The sequence below is a fragment of the Acromyrmex echinatior genome, chromosome 1 (genome assembly GCF_024713525.1).
Source record: "Acromyrmex echinatior isolate Ae372 chromosome 1, ASM2471352v2, whole genome shotgun sequence".
Classification (NCBI taxonomy): domain Eukaryota; kingdom Metazoa; phylum Arthropoda; class Insecta; order Hymenoptera; family Formicidae; genus Acromyrmex; species Acromyrmex echinatior.
The window spans coordinates 12535862-12554639 of NC_141852.1; the positions used below are offsets into that span (position 1 = coordinate 12535862).

The 18778-nt window shown below is 31.7% G+C and overlaps 5 protein-coding genes across 9 annotated transcripts; 2 read left to right on the forward strand and 3 right to left on the reverse strand.

The window, feature by feature from the left end:
- Positions 1 to 1878: 1878 nt before the first annotated feature.
- LOC105146843 (putative glutathione-specific gamma-glutamylcyclotransferase 2) lies at positions 1879 to 8711 on the reverse strand. Its single transcript, XM_087407790.1, has 5 exons — positions 8145 to 8711; positions 7308 to 7477; positions 4055 to 4090; positions 3680 to 3954; positions 1879 to 3559 (listed from the first exon to the last, which is right to left on the reverse strand). Exons 1-5 carry the CDS (start codon positions 8152 to 8154, stop codon positions 3298 to 3300), a joined length of 753 nt encoding a protein of 250 aa, XP_087263916.1. The 5' UTR covers positions 8155 to 8711; the 3' UTR covers positions 1879 to 3297.
- A 142-nt stretch (positions 8712 to 8853) lies between these two features.
- On the reverse strand, positions 8854 to 10882 carry LOC105146844 (hsp70-binding protein 1). 3 transcript variants are annotated; one of them, XM_011057407.2, is made up of 6 exons: positions 10740 to 10882; positions 10393 to 10664; positions 10070 to 10310; positions 9589 to 9991; positions 9290 to 9527; positions 8854 to 9209 (listed from the first exon to the last, which is right to left on the reverse strand). In XM_011057407.2, exons 2-6 carry the CDS (start codon positions 10434 to 10436, stop codon positions 8999 to 9001), a joined length of 1137 nt encoding a protein of 378 aa, XP_011055709.1. In that variant the 5' UTR covers positions 10437 to 10664; positions 10740 to 10882; the 3' UTR covers positions 8854 to 8998. The 3 variants fall into 3 exon arrangements, with proteins under 3 accessions (XP_011055709.1, XP_087262799.1, XP_011055710.1); XM_087406673.1 differs by having other exon boundaries at positions 10393 to 10590; positions 10689 to 10818; XM_011057408.2 differs by having other exon boundaries at positions 10393 to 10593; positions 10689 to 10816.
- A 282-nt stretch (positions 10883 to 11164) lies between these two features.
- Positions 11165 to 16327, reverse strand: LOC105146847 (transcription initiation factor TFIID subunit 10). Of its 2 annotated transcripts, none has more exons than XR_846233.2 (4): positions 12165 to 12298; positions 12001 to 12065; positions 11604 to 11866; positions 11165 to 11362 (listed from the first exon to the last, which is right to left on the reverse strand). XR_846233.2 is itself a non-coding variant. In XM_087408586.1 (4 exons), the coding sequence occupies exons 2-4, from the start codon at positions 12273 to 12275 to the stop codon at positions 11665 to 11667; spliced, it is 378 nt and encodes a 125-aa protein (XP_087264712.1). In that variant the 5' UTR covers positions 12276 to 12331; positions 16208 to 16327; the 3' UTR covers positions 11165 to 11664. The 2 variants fall into 2 exon arrangements, 1 of the variants encoding a protein (XP_087264712.1); XM_087408586.1 differs by adding an exon at positions 16208 to 16327 and having other exon boundaries at positions 11165 to 11866; positions 12165 to 12331.
- On the forward strand, positions 12927 to 15971 carry LOC105146846 (histone acetyltransferase KAT2A-like). Its single transcript, XM_011057411.2, is given in 6 exon segments — positions 12927 to 13067; positions 13186 to 14154; positions 14228 to 14785; positions 14862 to 15583; positions 15728 to 15891; positions 15894 to 15971. Coding segments are annotated over 6 exon segments (2448 nt in total). The 5' UTR covers positions 12927 to 13065; the 3' UTR covers positions 15927 to 15971.
- A 40-nt stretch (positions 16328 to 16367) lies between the features above and the next one.
- On the forward strand, positions 16368 to 18527 carry LOC105154681 (histone acetyltransferase KAT2A-like). Of its 2 annotated transcripts, none has more exons than XM_087405227.1 (4): positions 16368 to 16500; positions 16723 to 17694; positions 17782 to 18139; positions 18284 to 18527. In XM_087405227.1, exons 2-3 carry the CDS (start codon positions 16724 to 16726, stop codon positions 18089 to 18091), a joined length of 1281 nt encoding a protein of 426 aa, XP_087261353.1. In that variant the 5' UTR covers positions 16368 to 16500; position 16723; the 3' UTR covers positions 18092 to 18139; positions 18284 to 18527. The 2 variants fall into 2 exon arrangements, with proteins under 2 accessions (XP_087261353.1, XP_087260984.1); XM_087404858.1 differs by having other exon boundaries at positions 16378 to 16615.
- The last annotated feature ends 251 nt before the right edge of the window (positions 18528 to 18778 follow it).

Genomic DNA, 18778 nt, shown 5'->3' on the forward strand with positions numbered 1-18778 from the left:
TCAACTTCACGCGCCTGTCGGTTGCAAATATAATTTTACATGTTTCATCTCAATCATAAATTATAATTCAGAGATCAAACATATAAAATTATATTTGCGATCGTTAGGCGTGCGAAGTTGAAATCATACATAATTTATGCGCGCAATTATTCTTCTACTGTGCAAAAAATTGTACATATTAGAAATATTTTATATATATTTATATAAGCAATACGGAGGTTCAAATTATATTTAGAAAGCTTAAGTAAATGAAAATATTTTGATTTGATACTTTCTTTTTTGTCATAGATTTCTGATTCTCTTTTGAAAGGAAAGTTTTAGTACAACTTTCATATTATTTGTGAAGATGTTTTAATCGATTTCTTTGATCTATTCTTAATAGCAATTACAGGACAGTAGACGCACTGCTACCGAGTAACGTTATCCCTGAGATACCTGGCTAGTTTTAACGTCGCGATGCGTGACGGACGCCGGTATATGTCCATTCTGTAAAGGCTGTGCGGGTAAATCGTTATTATTTGTTTGAGCCGGCTTGAAATAACTTTAACAGACGGATTTCTCTTTATCGTAAGAAATCGGCATCCATAACTAAAACAATGTTCGGTCTGACGTAACGCCGAAGAATCGGATTATAGATTGCCGTAACGTTCCCTCGTAAGAATTAGGTGAATTAAAATCCGTTCGAAGAATGATCGCTGTCGAAATCAAAAACATGATCGTACGATTTCTATATTTGATACTTGAGAAAAGTTGTGTTTTATACATGCTGTAGTGCAAAGGGCCGGTACGAGAAATTAAGCGTAATTGCTTCGATTATATAGATATACGCTCCGCGTGATTGCTATTTATATTTTCGATTAGTCATCGATGAGAGAAAAAAGATGCGTGAGAAACGAACGTTGCGTAGGTCTCTTTTGCGTTACGAAGACGAGCTGTGTGAGTATCCTTTTTTTTTTTTCTGCAGTGTCGCGCGATAAATGTCTAACGTAAACCCGTTCTAAGCCCGACTCGCGCCTGTGAACGCGTGACTTTGAGATACTCTAGGGACTTAAGTCGAGACCATGACGTGCAACTGCATCGCGAATACGGCAATCGGGCCAAGTCCAAAATGTCTTTTTTTTCGCGAACGAGTCCGTTACGATCTTTTAGATTAAAAATGCTAATACTTTATAAAATATGTACATACGTAATAGCTTTCCTTTAAAAAAACGAAGATGACTTTAAACTCGGTTTGAAACTTCCGCTTTTTATTTAAAGATTAAAAATATTTCTGTTCTATGTTGTGTTATTTAACGTGTCAATTGTTAATTAATTACTTATCACAGATGAAATTAATACGTACAGTACTTCTTCATCAAACTTTAGCGGCTCGCTTTCTTGATTGTCAGCAAAAACGCGTGGCGTTTTCAATCATTTCGACAACTTAAATCGATTAAATCATAGACATAATATCGCTAATAGAACGACGCAGGGTGGATATGATTGTTCCGTTAGAATACTGTTATCGAGCGTGTTCTCCAGGAAATCTTTTTTTCTAAAACTTGAACGTTCGAATTATTACGTAAAATAATGGTAGCTAAAATGCAGCGCAACGTTCCATAGGATGATCAGTCTAATATTCATGGAGAGTCTAAGCGGCTGGATGAATGACTGTTCCATATTACGATGTACCGTTCATAAATTTCTCGACGGATTGAATGTGTTTTAAAATATTCAATACATATACGCGTAAAATTTCTCATCAAACGCCATCCTCCATTGGCCGAATAAATAAACGCAAAAGATGCAAAAGAAGCACGTGTGTCATTATCTTCCAGTAATTTCGAGATAATGATCAGGAAAATTATTTTATATATTCAAAGAGATAAAAATCATATGTACGTAAAATATTTAAAAATATATTTAATTGTAAGAGAGAAATAATGTTCAAGTAGGTAACAATTTTATCGATAGAAAATTATAAATACAAAGTCGTTAGCTTATCGATCGATGGTCAGTAATAATTTTCCTACTTTATCGACGTATGTTATAAAAACTTTAACACTGCTTTTTATCTTACGTAGAGGCCTTCTTTAAATTTTACATTAATAAATACACTACATATTATATAAATTACTAATAATTTATATTTATATTACATGTTCATAGAACATGGCAATTTTTTATTAAAAAAATAATATATAGGGTAGAACAAAGCTTTTTCATTTCTCACGATAATTTTTCCAAACAGCACATATTAAATATTTGAAAGTTGTGCTTGTCTTCCCAAGAAGCAATCATGATTGTATATGCGTTGTAAGTACGTCACAAAGAGATATTGTTTGTCATTATAAATTTTCATATTATTTTAAACCTGGAATTGACAGAATAGTCCCGTCCTACCCTATATAAACACAAAATACGCGCGAAATATGTCAGAGTACAGTAATTAAACCGATGTACAAACGATTTATAAATTTGCAATGTCAGAATATGGAAGGCACAAAAAATCTTCCATAGATGTTTCATGCATAAAATACTTTCAAATATCTTTTCTTTTGTTTATGTCTCAAGCTGTAAAAGTCTTTTCGCAATTTAAAAAAAAAAACTATTTTTTATCATTATCTGCAACTCTATAATTATCACTTTCAATATATTAAAATAATAGAAGACATAATGCCTCTTATATTAAAAATAATACATAAAAATACAGAGTCGTGTTATAAAATAGTAAATAGAGGAATTCGATTTAGATGTGACGTGTCCAGCACGTTGCGCGATACAAAATTAACACAGTCGTCTCACGAACATATATAACTTGCATATATAACTTTCAAAGAAGACAGTTATTAGCGAGATTATATTCTCAGAAAAATTTGTAACTAGCTGTTTTTTAAATATAGACTCTAGCTTTTTTTCTTTACGTTTCTTTGCAAGTAATTACTTGTCCCATTACTTTTAGATTCATTCAAAATTTGTACGCGAAATTTGAGTATAAATTTCCAAATATATTAGGTGTTGGAATTAATTCGTAGCGTTTTTTAATGAAAGAATGTTATTTATTTCACATGAGCATTAAAAAATACATTAATGAAAGTACTTCCCATCACTTGTAAAACGCTACGAATTAATTCCAACACCTAATATAAAAATCCAAACTAGGAATAAAATCAACTAGTTTGCATTTTTATATATTCGGAAATTTATCGAATTGCATATTTCTAAAAAGATAAGTTTCCGTTTCTTTCATTCGTTATCATACGGATGTGTAATCAAAGTTGTAAAATACAATATCGTACAACTGTACGATCCAATTGATTACATTTTTACACAACGCAAGCTTTTGGACGGAATTCGCGCGCTAAACTGGAAAGAGTTTTCCCTGGATCGCTCGTTAATTTCTTCTGCGGGAACAGCCGATTCCGCGTCCTCGTCGAGGTCGATGTCGAAGTTGTTATTTCCCATCAACGTCACCAAGCACATGTTCTCTTCCTTTATTCGCGAACGTACTAACATTTCCAGCGTGAAGAGGTGCTCGTCGTTCGCCTCCGGCAAGTAACGGTGCATGAACTCCGCCAAGCTGTCACATCGATCAGACAAATACTTATCGTCTTATTATATAAATTATAACGTTATCAACACATCAAGTAACAGATAATGATGAACTTAGAAAACATATCTCGCATTGTGTATCTCTTACCGTAAAAGATATTCGACGTTATGTCCACTTGGACCGGAACATTCAGTGATTTGACGCGCTACAGTCTGCAACGATGCCTCGCCGAGCCATTGTTTGTTCTTGTTGGTGGCAATGTAAATTATCACGGGGAATTGCAAATCCCCGTGCTGGCTGTAAAATGTCGCGATAGTTGTCAGGTCGTATCCTCCTAAGGTACATTCGCGGTTTTCTAAGTAGGAAAAGTTATCCACATTGCAACTATTCTGAAGTTGGAACGCTCGTCCATAAACTACAGCCTGCAAGTGAATAAAAAATCTATATTGCATATGATATACTCATCGAGTCGATAATTTTTATATTGCATATTATATTGCATATTATAATTAAATTAAGTACCTCTTTGTCCTCGATTAAAGTAACGACTCGCCCAGGCTGCAACATAAAAGAAGCCGATGCAACAATCGTCTTATTGAGAGATTAAGATATGAGAGAAATTATTTAGAAAGAGAGAGAGAGAGAGAATGTTTTAATTAATTTCTCTGGAAACAGGTACTGATTATATATTTTTATCCAGCTTTATTACAGAATTATATTATTACATTATATATGCATATATATATATATATATATATATGTATATATACATACATACATATATACATACATAATATATCTAATACAGACTTGTTTGTAAGCAGAAAGTACATATCGCATTGTTGCGAAATGCGAAAAGAATAATCCAAGACGCGGAACTTATCTTTCATTGAGGATATCAGTTACTACCAGTTTATAACTGGTTGTATATACAATTTCACGTAATTTATACGTAAGTGTAATACAAAACGCATTACCACAACATTTATTTATTCTCTCCTTCCAAGAAAAGAAAACATGACTTTTAGATATTTTATACGGAATAAAAGAGTCTCCATATTTTTTTACTATAAATTGTAACATAAAAATTCTTGTTGAAATCGTGGGTGCTAGCTTTTAAAGATACGTATTCTGTCGTGCGGGCTATTTTTTTATTATATAATACAATTTTTCAACAAATCTCCGTATATTGTTTTGATATATCTGTAATGGATGTTGTCCACAATAAGTGTTTTCATGTTATAGTTTGTATAGTAAAATAAAAAATCAATGTTAAACTTTCAAAATATTTTTTTAATCTATGACAAAAGAAAGATGAGCAGTGACAATTTTAGTGAGATAGTCGAAGAAAAAACAATCACGCTTTCTCGACTTAGATTAGGTCTATTTTTTATTCCTATACTCCTTAAACTAGTGCAACAAATATATGTTTGTTTCACTTCAACTATTGCACTGCGTGTGCGCCAATTCAAAGAGCAGCAATAAAAAACAGACCTATAGTCCATGCAAAGCTGACCGAGGGTCGCTGTAGGTAAAAATAAAATTTTCGTTTATAATATATTTAATTATATTTATTTCTAAATCATTAATTTTAAATAGCTATATTTACATATTATAGTAATAATTTTACAAATATCAAAAGTAACATTCTTTTATTATTTTTTTAATTCAAAATGAATGAATAAAGAAAAGATGAAACATGAACGAAACAAAGGAGGAAGTGTGAAAGCGCGCGGGTTTCCTTATGCGTGTTAAAACAAAGAGAGAGTCAAAATGAATTTCGAGTATGCTATGTTTACTTCGTGCACGTTACGTTCACATGGTGTCCTCCAAATCTCGATCTATCCAGTGCAATTTTATCAAAATCACATACGTCAATAGTCTCTTATCAAATCGAGACAATGACGCATAAATTATCAATGCCGCCGAAAATGTATTGTACATTTGGAATTGGGCCAAAACCAAAAAAAGAATATGTGACATATTTCGACGAGCGCAATAAAATTTAGATATTAATAGAATTCTCACAAATGATTCAAAATAAAAATCACGTGCATAATGTATGAAACATATTTTTATACGCAAAAATATATATTAAATATTGCGAATATATCGTTCGAAATGACTGAATGCAACATTAACGATAAGTTAAAAACTTTTAAACGAAAGAATGTAATCGTCGATTTTATTCATCTACGATTTAAGGTTTCATTAATTCATATTATTAATTTTTTTTTAGCCAAGTTTGATCAACTTAGCTTCCTATAGATAAGAAAATATCATTCCTATAGATAAGAAAACGTAACTTATTATATTTTTTGAATATGTTACAATTCTATTTCTTTTTTTTATATATAAATTGCTGTGTATAAGAGCGCTTATACATTTTACATATAATATATACACATATGTATACTTTGATGTAACATATTATATATTGGAAATAATTCATATTTCCAATTTGTAAATATTATAGCGACGCAATAGCGAATGCAGGACATGTTCTTTTTTCTCTGATTAAGAGCATAATTAATTACAAATTCCTATTCGTAGTCGTGAGATTTTATTTGCTATTTTATCATATCGATAAGGTCGTTGCCACGAACGTTTGCTTTATTCGAAGTCCATACGGCTGCTCCGATCTTTATTATCACGTGAACTGAAGATATGCTTTGTTGCATCAATACACGAGAAGCTGCCACATAAAATAGTATAAGTAATAGTAAAATACTAGAGATATGTTTTAAAGTTCTAATAGTTTTTAGATTCGTACTAAAAAAATCTCTTAATATTTGCTTTTCAATATTTATATTGAATATATGACGTAAATATATGACGTAAATATCATATGTATTATATAACAATATAACGAATGTATCAACTTTCGTAACTCTTACTAAGGTCTTAGTTTTTATACGGATATGAATAATAATTAAGACAAAATGCTATTTACAAAATATAATTACAAGAAAATTAAATCTTATTTGAATATGCGATAACATATTGCAATGATTTATGTTTCTATATTCATGAAAAAAACATCGACTAATAATCAAACATCACTTGCAAGTTTATGAGTAGACGTAAGCACTTACGTCTTCATCTCTGCTATCATCCTTGTAAAGATTAATGTGCAGAAATATATTTCTTCACAAGAAATGTATGTGTGACTGTTTCTTCACCTTCTTGTGAACGTATACATATATTAATATGTGAAAACATAAATAATCGTAATATGTATTGTATAATATTACCTAATTTTTTTATAACTAGCATTTATATAATTATTAATCTTAATTATTATTTAAATATATGTAAAGTTTAAAATCTCAATAAGTGTTGATTCAAATGCGTCTCAAAAAAGTGCATTTTAATTATTTTCATCAAGATAATGTTTGTGACATTTTTTTGGAATAAATTTATTATTTCGATTATTCATTAAATAAGAAATTACGTTATTTGGTGGTCGTCACGGTTACAAATTTCATTGTTAGAAAAGAAAAAATCAAAAGAAAAATCAAATAAAAGATATGCAAAAGTTTAAACGTAATATCATCTTGAAGAATAATTTATTTCTTTTAATTTATCTCCATAGAATACACAGATTTCTGAATATGGAACCGATTTATGCTAAAAAAGATACTTAACAATCTGTGTGGATTATGTTTATTTTACAAATAATTTTTTAAATATTTTTTTCTCAGTATAGTCATTGGTAATGAAAGTGATAATTAAAGACGAATAAAGAAAAAGATCGAAGGACAGATTGGCTCACCTTTTCTGCCGTTCCACGATGCGTGGTATTGCCTTGCCAGAATCGCCTGCTGAAGCCCTTCACGTAGCCGGTCTTGCTTTTCGTGTACGCGAAACCAGGATGCCAGCAAAGCGATCCATATCCGAATACCCAGAGCTCGTTTCCTTCCGTACGATTCATCTCTGTTCTCTCTTGTGAAAAAGAAAGTGAGCTGATGACCGAGCTGTGTTTCTTCCTTACTTCTTCCTTTATCTTTTTCTCTTTTTATTTTTTTCTTGTCTCGTTTCTGATAATATTGAAGTTCCAGAATGCGCTTTTAAATTAAAAACTTATTGTCCCACAATATGTTTTAACATCTGCCGTTTTAACATAAAAAGAATTATCGTACTTTGTGATTATATCCTTTTACTACAAAATAATTATACAAATTTTCTTGTAAATACTATCATTAAAATTAAAAATCATTTATTCAATCACCTCTGAATTGTTAATCAATTTCTTTTAAAATTCTCGGAGATTGAGTCTCTTCATATAAAATTTATTTAAATTCGAATGCTCTTATGTGTTTTCTTTTCTAGTATACAATAAATTTTTTCTAAAGTTCTATTCCAGTCGCAGAAAATTGCTGATATATATATATATATATATATTCCGCTCTTCGCGGAATCTTTGGCGGCAACTCCAAATAATCGAATTAATAACAATTTAAGTTTCACTTTAAACAAGTTTCTTTAAATGATCAATCCTCAACACTAAATTAATCCTCATCGCGCTGATGCATGCGTTTGCGTCTCTGAATCCCTCGCGGATAACTCGTGGTGATTTCAATTTATTAATTCGCAAGACGTTTCAGCTAACCGGATATCATAACGATGAGATGCTCCTCTTTCGCGTCATCCTGATTGTCCACGTATTTACTCTATAATGATGAGCTGAATCCTCAAAATCGATTTTGGATCAAGTCAGTCCAAGTCGGTCGGGGAAATCCGTTCCGAGAAGATCGATGTTTCAACAACTGTCCCGTGATCTCGACTAAATGTACGTTCAAGTATTTCTCAGACATTTGGAGGATCTCAAAGGAAAGGCGAATCACTTGGTGAAGGTCCGATGAGAACTGCCGGCTGACTATAGTAACTGACTGTAGCCGTGGTAGCCGGTTAGTATTTGGCGAACTAGACCAGATGCGCGCTGACAGGAGGAAGAAGGAAAGATATCAAGAGAGAGTACAGCGCGAATTGAGCAAGACAGAGAAAAGTAGTGGAGTACACGCCAGCAGGAATCATGGTGGGGATGGATGATGAAACGAACCGCCAGATTGACGCACCGGATGTGCGTGAGCATTCAGTTGAGCGAATTAATCTGAAGACGTGTCGATTCATATTACCAAAGTATCTGGTAGAGACAATTGGTTCATTGCACGTGTTTAAATGTTTGAAATACAAGAAGGTTACGCGCGACCCAGAACGTGAAGGATTTCAAAAACAAATTTCGTCAATTGTCTAATTATCTTATCCGATCGCAGAGCAAAAATCTAAATGTTGGTTTATAGAATAAAATATTCTGGTGATTTGTTTGATGTAATATATAAATAGTTTTATTTGTCAGTTAGAACCTATGCACATTCCTTCAAATTATTTAAAACCATAAGATCTATGTTAGAAGTACAAAACAAGATTCCGTTTATTTAAAAGAAAGATTATGATACAAATTCGTTATCTCTCTTGAGGTGTGTCAGATTCGGAAAATACTTTGTCTAGAAGTTCGTAACATATATCAATCTCGTCCTGATTTTCCATAGGTTTTAATTCCGTCAATAATTGCTCCAAAGTGGATTTTAAACACAATTGTGATCGACGACATTCCTTTAATGCCGGTAAAAAGTTATCGTTTACCATACTACTGAGCACTCTCAATAATTGTTCCCTACAATAAAAGAATACTGGATTTATATCTTAGGAAAATATTAAAAATGTGTATGTCCCTTGAAAAGCCAAATAAGTTACCTGACTGTCGGCTGTAAATTCATTCTACTCAATAATCCTGCTGCTTGCTCTATGAATCCCATTTTTACTAAGGTATATTTTATATCATTCGAATTATTTCTACTGCATAAACTAGAAAGTAAGAATGCGGATTTTATCTGTAGTTTCTCCACTGAGCTCTGCATTGCCCGTAATAGCACCGAGTAACCGTCGTTCATATCTATATACTTTAATGACGTTGGGTGTCCTCTTACTATACCTATATTCAAAATAATCAATGAGATATAAAAAACTGAGCTTTATGTCATACCATTACTTACATGACACTGCATACAGAGCTTTTATCCTGGCCTGTTCCGATGGATCTGTATCAATCATAGATAATAACACAGGAAATACTCCGGCTTCTAATAATTTATCTTGACAAAACGGATTATTTTGCGCTAATTCGGCGATAATATCAGCTATTCGCCATCTAATATTACTGTGCGAGGAATTCAAGCATGGTTGAAATATCGAGAAACCCCCAATCTTATAAAAGTCATTGGCTATATCGATATTATCTACAAAATCTGCCATCCTTTCCAATACATTCTCATACTCCGATGAATCATCATCTGCTCGCAGATTGTTAACATTGGACAAAATTTGTACAGCTTTCTGCAATTCCTCTATTACGTTCATTGTTAACGATGATAATGCCTCATTCAAAAATGTTTTTTTCTACAAAATATAAGTGTATCTCATCAAATGTAGACAATAGACAAACAAATAGCACATATTTTAAATTAAATTTCGTACTTCTTCGTCCAAAGGATAAACTTGCGGTTTATTCTCCAGGTTCTCAGACTGTGCTGCATCCATAGCATATTTGAGTAATCCTTGCAAATTAGTTGGTTGCCTCGGTTGATTTGGTAACGGTTGTGGTGGAATTTGCTCGGCATTATTAGAGGTTGAGGGACCTTCGATGGAAAGCGGTCGCGCATTGCTGTTTGACTGACCTTGCTTGACTTGCTCTTTTTTTGGTTCTTTGTTCTCAGGACTGATACAAAAGATATTTGTTTAAGTAAAACGCTGATAATTGAGTTTAGGTTAATTACGTATTAAAAATAATATGTACATACTTGCTCATTTTAACGCTAGTCTGTTTAACGAATAATGTGCCCATTAATTGAAAACACTGTTTAGAACTACCCTCTTCGCGAACAATCCTCGACTACTTATTCTGATTCATCGCATGTCTTTTTATGGGATTTTATATTTCTGTATCCAGGAATTTCACCAATATACGAGATGTCGCTGGATGTCTGTTCTGTGCTGGTCTGCTGGATGTTGCATTACAATTACATGCAAATGTTATTTATATTCGGGCAGAGAGAAATAAACCCATAGAAATCTAGAATTGAATGGACATGCTCACGTTTTTTTTATATTATTTCCCTTCGGGTAATGCAGAAATCATTTGAAATACCTTCAATCTTTCCTCTTTGATCTTTTGGCACAAGACGTGTTCCATTTAGCTTTTAGGTTAGGTAGCTCCCACAAAGTTTCATCTATTAACACCTCTAGATGCATAAAATGAATTACATAGCCATATCCATGAACATTTTGATGGATAACATGTTTTATGTCCATGATCTTTTGGTTCTATTTCGTACTATGACCACGATTTTTGCAAGACATACAATTTGTATATATTTTTTTAAAGCAACAATGTATTTTTTTACATTAATTGATTTATCTTATTATCCAGTATATATTATTTTAAAAGTTATCAAAAAATTAATAATTTGTAAGATATTTTATATATGTTCCATTCAAATTAATAAAAAGAAATGGATATTTTTTTCTTATTAAAAATAAATGCATATTATTATTCAAACATTAAAACACAAATTGATATATGACATGATTTTTATTATATTAAACTTATTTTTTACATTCTTACAAAATATTAGCAATGATACAGTAATATAGTAAAGGATGTATGTATCCGTGTCATCAAATATTTGTAATTACGAAATTAAGAAGACCTATTTTAAGAGACCTATGTCCTCTTTTTATTTTTAATTTATTTATCTTTTTGTTATAGAACTAGAAAAAGATAAAAAGTAAGTTAAACTGAGATTGAAGTTAATCACTAGTAGATAGAGGCATTATTCGTACAATAATGCATCGTTTTTAATGAGACAGAACTATAAATCTATATTTTAACTATTATATATATATATATATATATATATGGACATGAATTTTTCCTTTTTTGATAATATATATTTTTTTATGTGTACTGATATTGATTCCTGATGAAAAACTTGCACGAAAATACAATTACCTATTATTAATCATACTGATGTGATGTAAAGTAAACACATCAAATTGTACAATTTATTCAATTAAACGAAATAATGTGGTTTCTTCACTATTATGCCATATTCTGCAACTGCTGGCGTCAGATCTTCCATAGTCAGAGTATAACGTCGGTCTTTTCCTTTTGTTTTTGTATTCTGATTGGCACCACGTGTTTTACAGTGTTGCAGCGCATCGTTGGCAATTTCTGAGATAAACTTTTGTGCTGCTAATGACACCAGGCGTACTCTAAAATAATAAGAAGTCATATAACATGTAACATTATTTGATTGATTTACTAAATAAATATTACATGTTTAGTCAACGAAACTTTTCTAACTAACTACAGAATGATTTAAACACAATATTGTGATTGTACTTACATCCTAGGATCTATAGCGTTGAAACCAGCCGTGTGCAAGTAATGTTCAGTAATGGCATCAGGTACCTAATGTTAACATTGTAAAATAACAAACATAATTAATTGCTAAAGTACAAATTAATTTTTTTTAGAAAAATTTATATTATAAAGAAGATAGATAGATACCGTAGGTGTATAATCCTCTAATTGCATCAAGAAATCTGATAACGGTTGTCCCGCAGTCTTTGTCTCCTCGTTATAAATCGGTGAGGTTTCCTTTCCGAAATTCTCTGCCATTTTTTTGTGTAACGTAAAATAAAACTATGCTCTGAATTGTGCTATGAATTTCTAACCTAAATTAACGTGAAAACGAATTGTTTTACTATTCTGTAATTTTCCTTTCTTAATACTTAGCGATTTCTATCTTTTTTTTTTATAAATGTTTTCTCTTGAGAGCAGTAACACTTTTTAATGTGCTAATACGCGAATTTCTTTAGACTTACAAGCACTTACAAGCAGTTCGAAGTTTGGAGTGTTTAGATGCGTAAAAATATACATACATACGTACGTAAAAGTTACATACATACGTATGTACGTACATATATTTAAGCATTCAATACACTAAGTCTGTTCTTTTTTGAAGAATTCTGAATTAGTTTTGAAGTACATTCCAAACCAAAACGTCCTCTCCGAGAAGAATTTACTTCTTGAACTAGTGCAATAAGTTAGAATAAAACTAATTGTAACTGTCCCTTCTGTCTGTTTATAACTTTAACTTGTTCTGAACATCAGTTCAGAACTTAAAATGGAAAAAGAACAGATCTACTGTGTACATACGCGTGCATAACCTAACCTAATCCCGGTTGGAGCATTGTGTTTTAAATCAATGACACTAACAAACTGTAAAAAATGTGACTGTAATAATACAAAAATAAGTTTACAAACATCATAAATGACCATTTAATTCAAAATATTGTAGGATAATTATTATTTAATACGTAAGCTAACAACAGAATTGAGAATGAAAACATAACTCGATTCGTGTCAAATTGCACAACTTATTTTCTTTGTATTATAACAGAAATTTATGTAAGTTAATAAGTATATATATTATTCTGCTTTTAAAAATTATGGTGATTATTGTTATGGCTAGAGAGTGACTTATATATAACTATAATTCTTAATATATAACAATTATATTTTTAAGGATGGCATCCGAGGATGTCAATTCTCATACGATATTAAATGCTTCGGAAGAGACTGCACAGTCTGTTACCAGTATATCACAGGAAAGTAATAATAAGAATGTAAATTCAAGTAAGCCACAGACTCAAGGAAATCCAATGAGTAATCTCCAAAGGATACAACAACGCAAGCAGCAGACATACAACTGGCCACAAGAAAAGAAATTGTTAAAGCTTGCAAATTACAGTGCTTGTCAAACACAGGATTGTAAATGTACAGGCTGGAAAAATGCACAGTCAATTATAAAATCACCAAAAGGAGAAATACAACAGCCTCTCATCAGTTTTTCAGATTCATGTAAGATGTGTATTCATCCTTTGGAAAACCACATCAAACATTTATCAGTTCAATCTGATGATGAAATTAATAGATTACTGCGAATGGCTATAGACGCAGATAATATTTTAACATGTTCACATAGGGAAATAGATCCCGATACCAAGAAGGTTTATTTTTATTTATATAAATTATTAAGGAATTGTATCTTGTCTATGACAAAGCCAATCGTGGAAGGCCCGTTAGGGCAACCACCCTTTGAAAGACCTAATATAGCGAAAGCAGTAATGAACTTTGTTTTATATAAATTTAGTCATTTACCACCGGCAGATTGGCAAATTATGTGTGATACGGCAAAGATGTTTTTACATTGCCTGAATTTCTGGAATTTTGAAGCGCCCAGTGCCAGACAAGCAACAATTAATGCAGATGAAGCTCCTGCTTACAAAATTAATTATACCCGCTGGCTAGTTTTTTGCCACGTTCCTGCATTTTGTGACTCTTTACCACATCATGATACTCCTTTAGTTTTTGGAAAAACTCTATTGCAAGCCGTATTCAAACGACTATGTAGAGATTTAATGAATAAGTGTCATAATGAAAGAGACAAAATAACACCAGAGAAGAGAATTATAGTTTTAACTCATCTTCCTAAGTATGTATTAAGTTTTTTCCCCTTATATTCATTTTTAATTATAACAAAAATTACATGATTCTTTGTATTTAAGGTTTCTTTCAGCTCTAGAAGCTGAGATTTATTCTGATAGTTCACCTATGTGGGATCCTGAATTTAAACAAGCACCACCATCTCATGCGCAAGCTGCCTTAGAATCAAAAGCACAACAAAGAAAGACAGGAGAATTTGAAAAAGTCATTATTACACCGAACGAGAAAGATAATTATACAACGATAAATATTAGCCCTGGGATAAGAAGGCTTTCTGAAAAACGTTTTTATTTCGAAGGACGATCCGATGCAAAGAAACGGAAAAATGAAGAAGTTTTTGAAGATTTGCCAGATGAAACTGTTGCTGAAATTGTTGCAACCATTAATGATCCCAATTATATGTATGGGCCTGATGCAGTATTTCCTCCGGATGTTCCACGAGACGAGACTGCTAAAATTGAAGAAAGTAGAAAGATCATAGAGTTCCATGTTGTTGGAAATAGTTTGACACAGCCAGTATCTAAGCAAACTATGCTTTGGTTAATAGGATTGCATAATGTATTCAGTCATCAATTAGTTAGAATGCCCAAAGAATATATATCTCAATTTGTTTTTGATCCGTGAGTATTATTCAAAAATAATATATTAATTTATTGTAAAAATTTATTTAGTAATAATCTATTCCATATCACACAGGAAACATAAAACATTAGCCCTGATAAAAAGTGGTCGTCCAATCGGTGGTATTTGTTTTCGCATGTTTCCTACTCAGGGTTTTACTGAGATTGTATTTTGTGCTGTTACGAGCCAAGAGCAAGTAAAAGGCTACGGAACACATTTAATGAATATGCTAAAAGATTATCACATCAAAAATAATATACTACATTTTCTTACGTTTGCGGATGAGTTTGCTATTGGATATTTTAAAAAGCAAGGATTTAGCAAAGATATAAAACTGCCGAAGCCGATGTATCATGGATATATCAAAGATTATGAAGGAGCGACATTGATGCACTGTGAATTGAATGCTAAAATAGTATATACTGAATTTACAGCAGTATTAAGGAAACAAAAAGAAATAGTTAAAAAATTAATTTATCAAAGACAACAGGATATACAAAAGATTCATCCAGGCTTAACATGCTTCAAAGATGGTGTAAAAAGTATTCCTGTCGAATCCATTCCAGGAATTCGTGAAACCGGATGGAAGAATTACGCTCAGACAAGAACAAGAGGTGTGGTCAAAGGAACGCAAGGTTCGGAACTTATAGATTGTATGGATATGTCAGAGTCTCTTTATAACACTTTAAATAGTGTTTTGAATAGCGTGAAGAATCACATCTCCGCCTGGCCATTTCTGGAACCAGTAGACAAGGACGAGGTTCCAGATTACTATGATCATATAAAATATCCAATGGGTGAGCACATAGAAGCTATAATACATTTTTAAATCATCAAAGTAGTTTTTAATAATAAAATATTAAATATAAATTTAAAAAAAATGTTAAAATGGAAAACTTAATAATAAATCAGGAACTAATACATGATTTTTTACATTGCAGATCTCAAGACTATGGAAGAGCGTTTGAAGTCTAAATACTATGTAACTAGAAGATTATTTATTGCTGACATGACACGAATTTTTACAAATTGTAGATTGTACAATAGTCTTGAAACCGATTATTATCGTTGCGCCAATGCTCTAGAAAAATACTTTCAGACACTTTCATTATGAAAGAAATTGGACTATGGGACAAGTAGAATTTTTTGTATCAGATAATATAAAAAAAGACCAAAAAATAATAATTTGTTGTTTATTATTTATTCCTCCATTAGCTACTTAGGACAGTTGCCGAAAGTTGGCTAAAAAAAATAGCTACATCAAAATTTTTTCTTCGCTTGTGAAATTTTTGAATTTAAAATTTGATACTGCATATGTAAATCTAATATAATAAAAATTCAGATTTCACAGAAATTCGTTTATATTAGAGTGAATTTAAATCCATATGGCAAAGATTGAAAGAATACTTTAAAGTTCATACCATAGCCATCATCTTCCGGTATATATTATTATTATTTCCAAAAAAAACAATTAGTCATTGCGTGGACATGCGTTATATCGCTACGTTTCTTGATGAAGCATAAATGTAACGGAGTGTAGTAGGCATTTGGGGGGGGGGGGGAGAGTTCATATAACCTAACCTAATCTGTCATTTACATCGATATAATAATTACACAAGAAATTGTAGAGAATCGTAGAGAATTCTAACGGTTTATAATGGCATAAAAGTTCTGCGGATATCGTTTATTTAAATCACAATATCATTATTGAATAGTTGAGTATAAATGTCACTGAGAGTAGAAACGTATAATTAATTCGATTCATATAAAATTGCGATTTAATTTCCTTGTACTTTAAAACGAACTTTTTAATGTGTGTATAAGTTCATGTAAGTTGTCCAAAAAATTATTACGATTATGATACGATATGACTAATTCGTACGCAAGTACAACTTGTTCAATCCATAACATGAATATTATAATGATTTTTTTGTAGAATGGCATCCGAAGACAATTTCATCAATTCTCATGCAACCGCTCCCTCAGAAGAGACTGGACAATCTGCCAGCAGTAATCTGCAACAAGAAAGTACCAAGGATGCAAATTCAGCTAAGCCGCAGGCTCAAGTAAATCGCACAAGTAATCTCCAAAAGATACGTCAACGCAAGCAGCAAACATACAACTTGCCACAAGAAAAGAAACTGTTGAAGCTTGCGAATTACAGTGCTTGTCAAGCAGAGGAATGTAAATGTACAGGCTGGAAAAATGCTCAACCAATTATAAAATCAGCAAAGGGCGAGATACGACAGCCTGTTATAAATTTTTTCGATCCATGCAAGATGTGTACTCATCCTTTAGAAAATCATATCAAACATTTACCAGTTCAGTCTGACGAGGAAATCAATCGATTATTGGGAATGGCTATCGATGTTGACATTATTTATGCACATATTCACGGGGAAGTAGATCTTTATACTAAGAAAGCATATTTTTATTTGTACGAATTGTTGAGAAATTGTATCTTGTCTATGACAAAGCCAACCGTGGGAGGCCCGTTAGAGCAACCACCCTTTGAAAGACCTAATATAGCGAAAGCAGTAACGAACTTTGTTTTGTATAAATTTAGTCATTTGCCGTCGAGAGAATGCCAGATTATGTATGACATGGCAAAGATGCTTTTACACTGCCTGAATTTTTGGAATTTTGAAGCACCTAGTGCCAGACGATTAACAATTAATGCAGATGAGGCTTCTGCTTATAAAACTAATTATACCCGCTGGCTTGTTTTTTGTCATGTACCTGCATTTTGTGACTCCTTACCACATTATGACACTCCTTTGGTTTTTGGGAAAATTTTCTTACAAGCTGTATTTAGATCAGTTTGCAGAGAATTAATGGATAGATGTAATAATGAAAGAGATAAAATTGCACTAGAGAAAAGAGTTTTAGTTTTAACACATTTTCCCAAGTATGTTCTAAATATTTTTTTTATTTCTTATACACATAACTTGTAAATAAATTATTGCAAATTAAATTATCATATTTTATATTCAAGGTTTTTGTCATCGTTAGAAGTAGAAATTTATTCTGACAATTCTCCCATTTGGGATCCTGAATTTAAACAAATTCCACCTTCTCCTTTGCAAACTGCCCTGAAATCAAAAGCTCAACAGGATATTCATCCAGGCTTAACATGCTTCAAAGATGGTGTAAAAAGTATTCCTGTCGAATCCATTCCAGGAATTCGTGAAACCGGTTCGGAACTTATAGATTGTATGGATATGTCAGAGTCTCTTTCTAACACTTTAAATAGTGTTTTGAATATACGTGAAGAATCTCAGCTTGGCCATTTCTGGAACCAGTAGACAAGGACGAGGTTCCAGATTTCTATGATCATATAAAATATCCAATGTGTGAGCACATAGAAGCTATAATACATTTTTAAATCATCAAAGTAGTTTTTAATAATAAAATATTAAATATAAATTTAAAAAAAATGTTAAAATGGAAAACTTAATAATAAATCAGGAACTAATACATGATTTTTTACATTGCAGATCTCAAGACTATGGAAGAGCGTTTGAAGTCTAAATACTGTGTAACTAGAAGATTATTTATTGCTGACATGACATGAATTTTTACAAATTGTAGATTGTACAATAGTCTTGAAACCGATTATTATCGTTGCGCCAATGCTCTAGAAAAATACTTTCAGACACTTTCATTATGAAAGAAATTGGACTATGGGACAAGTAGAATTTTATGTATCAGATAATATAAAAAAAGATCATAAAATAATAATTTGTTGTTTATTATTTATTCCTCCATTAGCTACTTAGGACAGTTGTCGAAAGTTGGCTAAAAAAAATAGCTACATCAAAATTTTTTCTTCGCTTGTGAAATTTTTGAATTTAAAATTTGATACTGCATATGTAAATCTAATATAATAAAAATTCAGATTTCACAGAAATTCGTTTATATTAGAAGGAATTTAAATCACACAGCCACAAATTTAAATCCATATGGCAAAGATTGAAAGTATACTTTAAAGT

Coding starts and splice junctions, on each gene's coding strand:
- LOC105146843 (XM_087407790.1), bottom strand. Junction 4,091..7,307: donor ATCGTGGAACGGCAGAAAAG/GTGAGCCAATCT, acceptor TTTATGTTGCAG/CCTGGGCGAGTCGTTACTTT. Junction 3,955..4,054: donor CTTTAATCGAGGACAAAGAG/GTACTTAATTTA, acceptor ATTCACTTGCAG/GCTGTAGTTTATGGACGAGC.
- LOC105146844 (XM_011057407.2), bottom strand. CDS start 10,436: ATGGGCACATTATTCGTTAAACAGACTAGCGTTAAAATGAGCAA. Junction 10,311..10,392: donor ACTAGCGTTAAAATGAGCAA/GTATGTACATAT, acceptor CTTTTGTATCAG/TCCTGAGAACAAAGAACCAA. Junction 9,528..9,588: donor AGCTCTGTATGCAGTGTCAT/GTAAGTAATGGT, acceptor TTTTGAATATAG/GTATAGTAAGAGGACACCCA.
- LOC105146847 (XM_087408586.1), bottom strand. CDS start 12,275: ATGGCAGAGAATTTCGGAAAGGAAACCTCACCGATTTATAACGAGGAG. Junction 12,066..12,164: donor TAGAGGATTATACACCTACG/GTATCTATCTAT, acceptor TGTTAACATTAG/GTACCTGATGCCATTACTGA. Junction 11,867..12,000: donor AACGCTATAGATCCTAGGAT/GTAAGTACAATC, acceptor TTATTATTTTAG/AGTACGCCTGGTGTCATTAG.
- LOC105154681 (XM_087405227.1), top strand. CDS start 16,724: ATGGCATCCGAAGACAATTTCATCAATTCTCATGCAACCGCTCCCTCA. Junction 17,695..17,781: donor GTTTTAACACATTTTCCCAA/GTATGTTCTAAA, acceptor TTTATATTCAAG/GTTTTTGTCATCGTTAGAAG.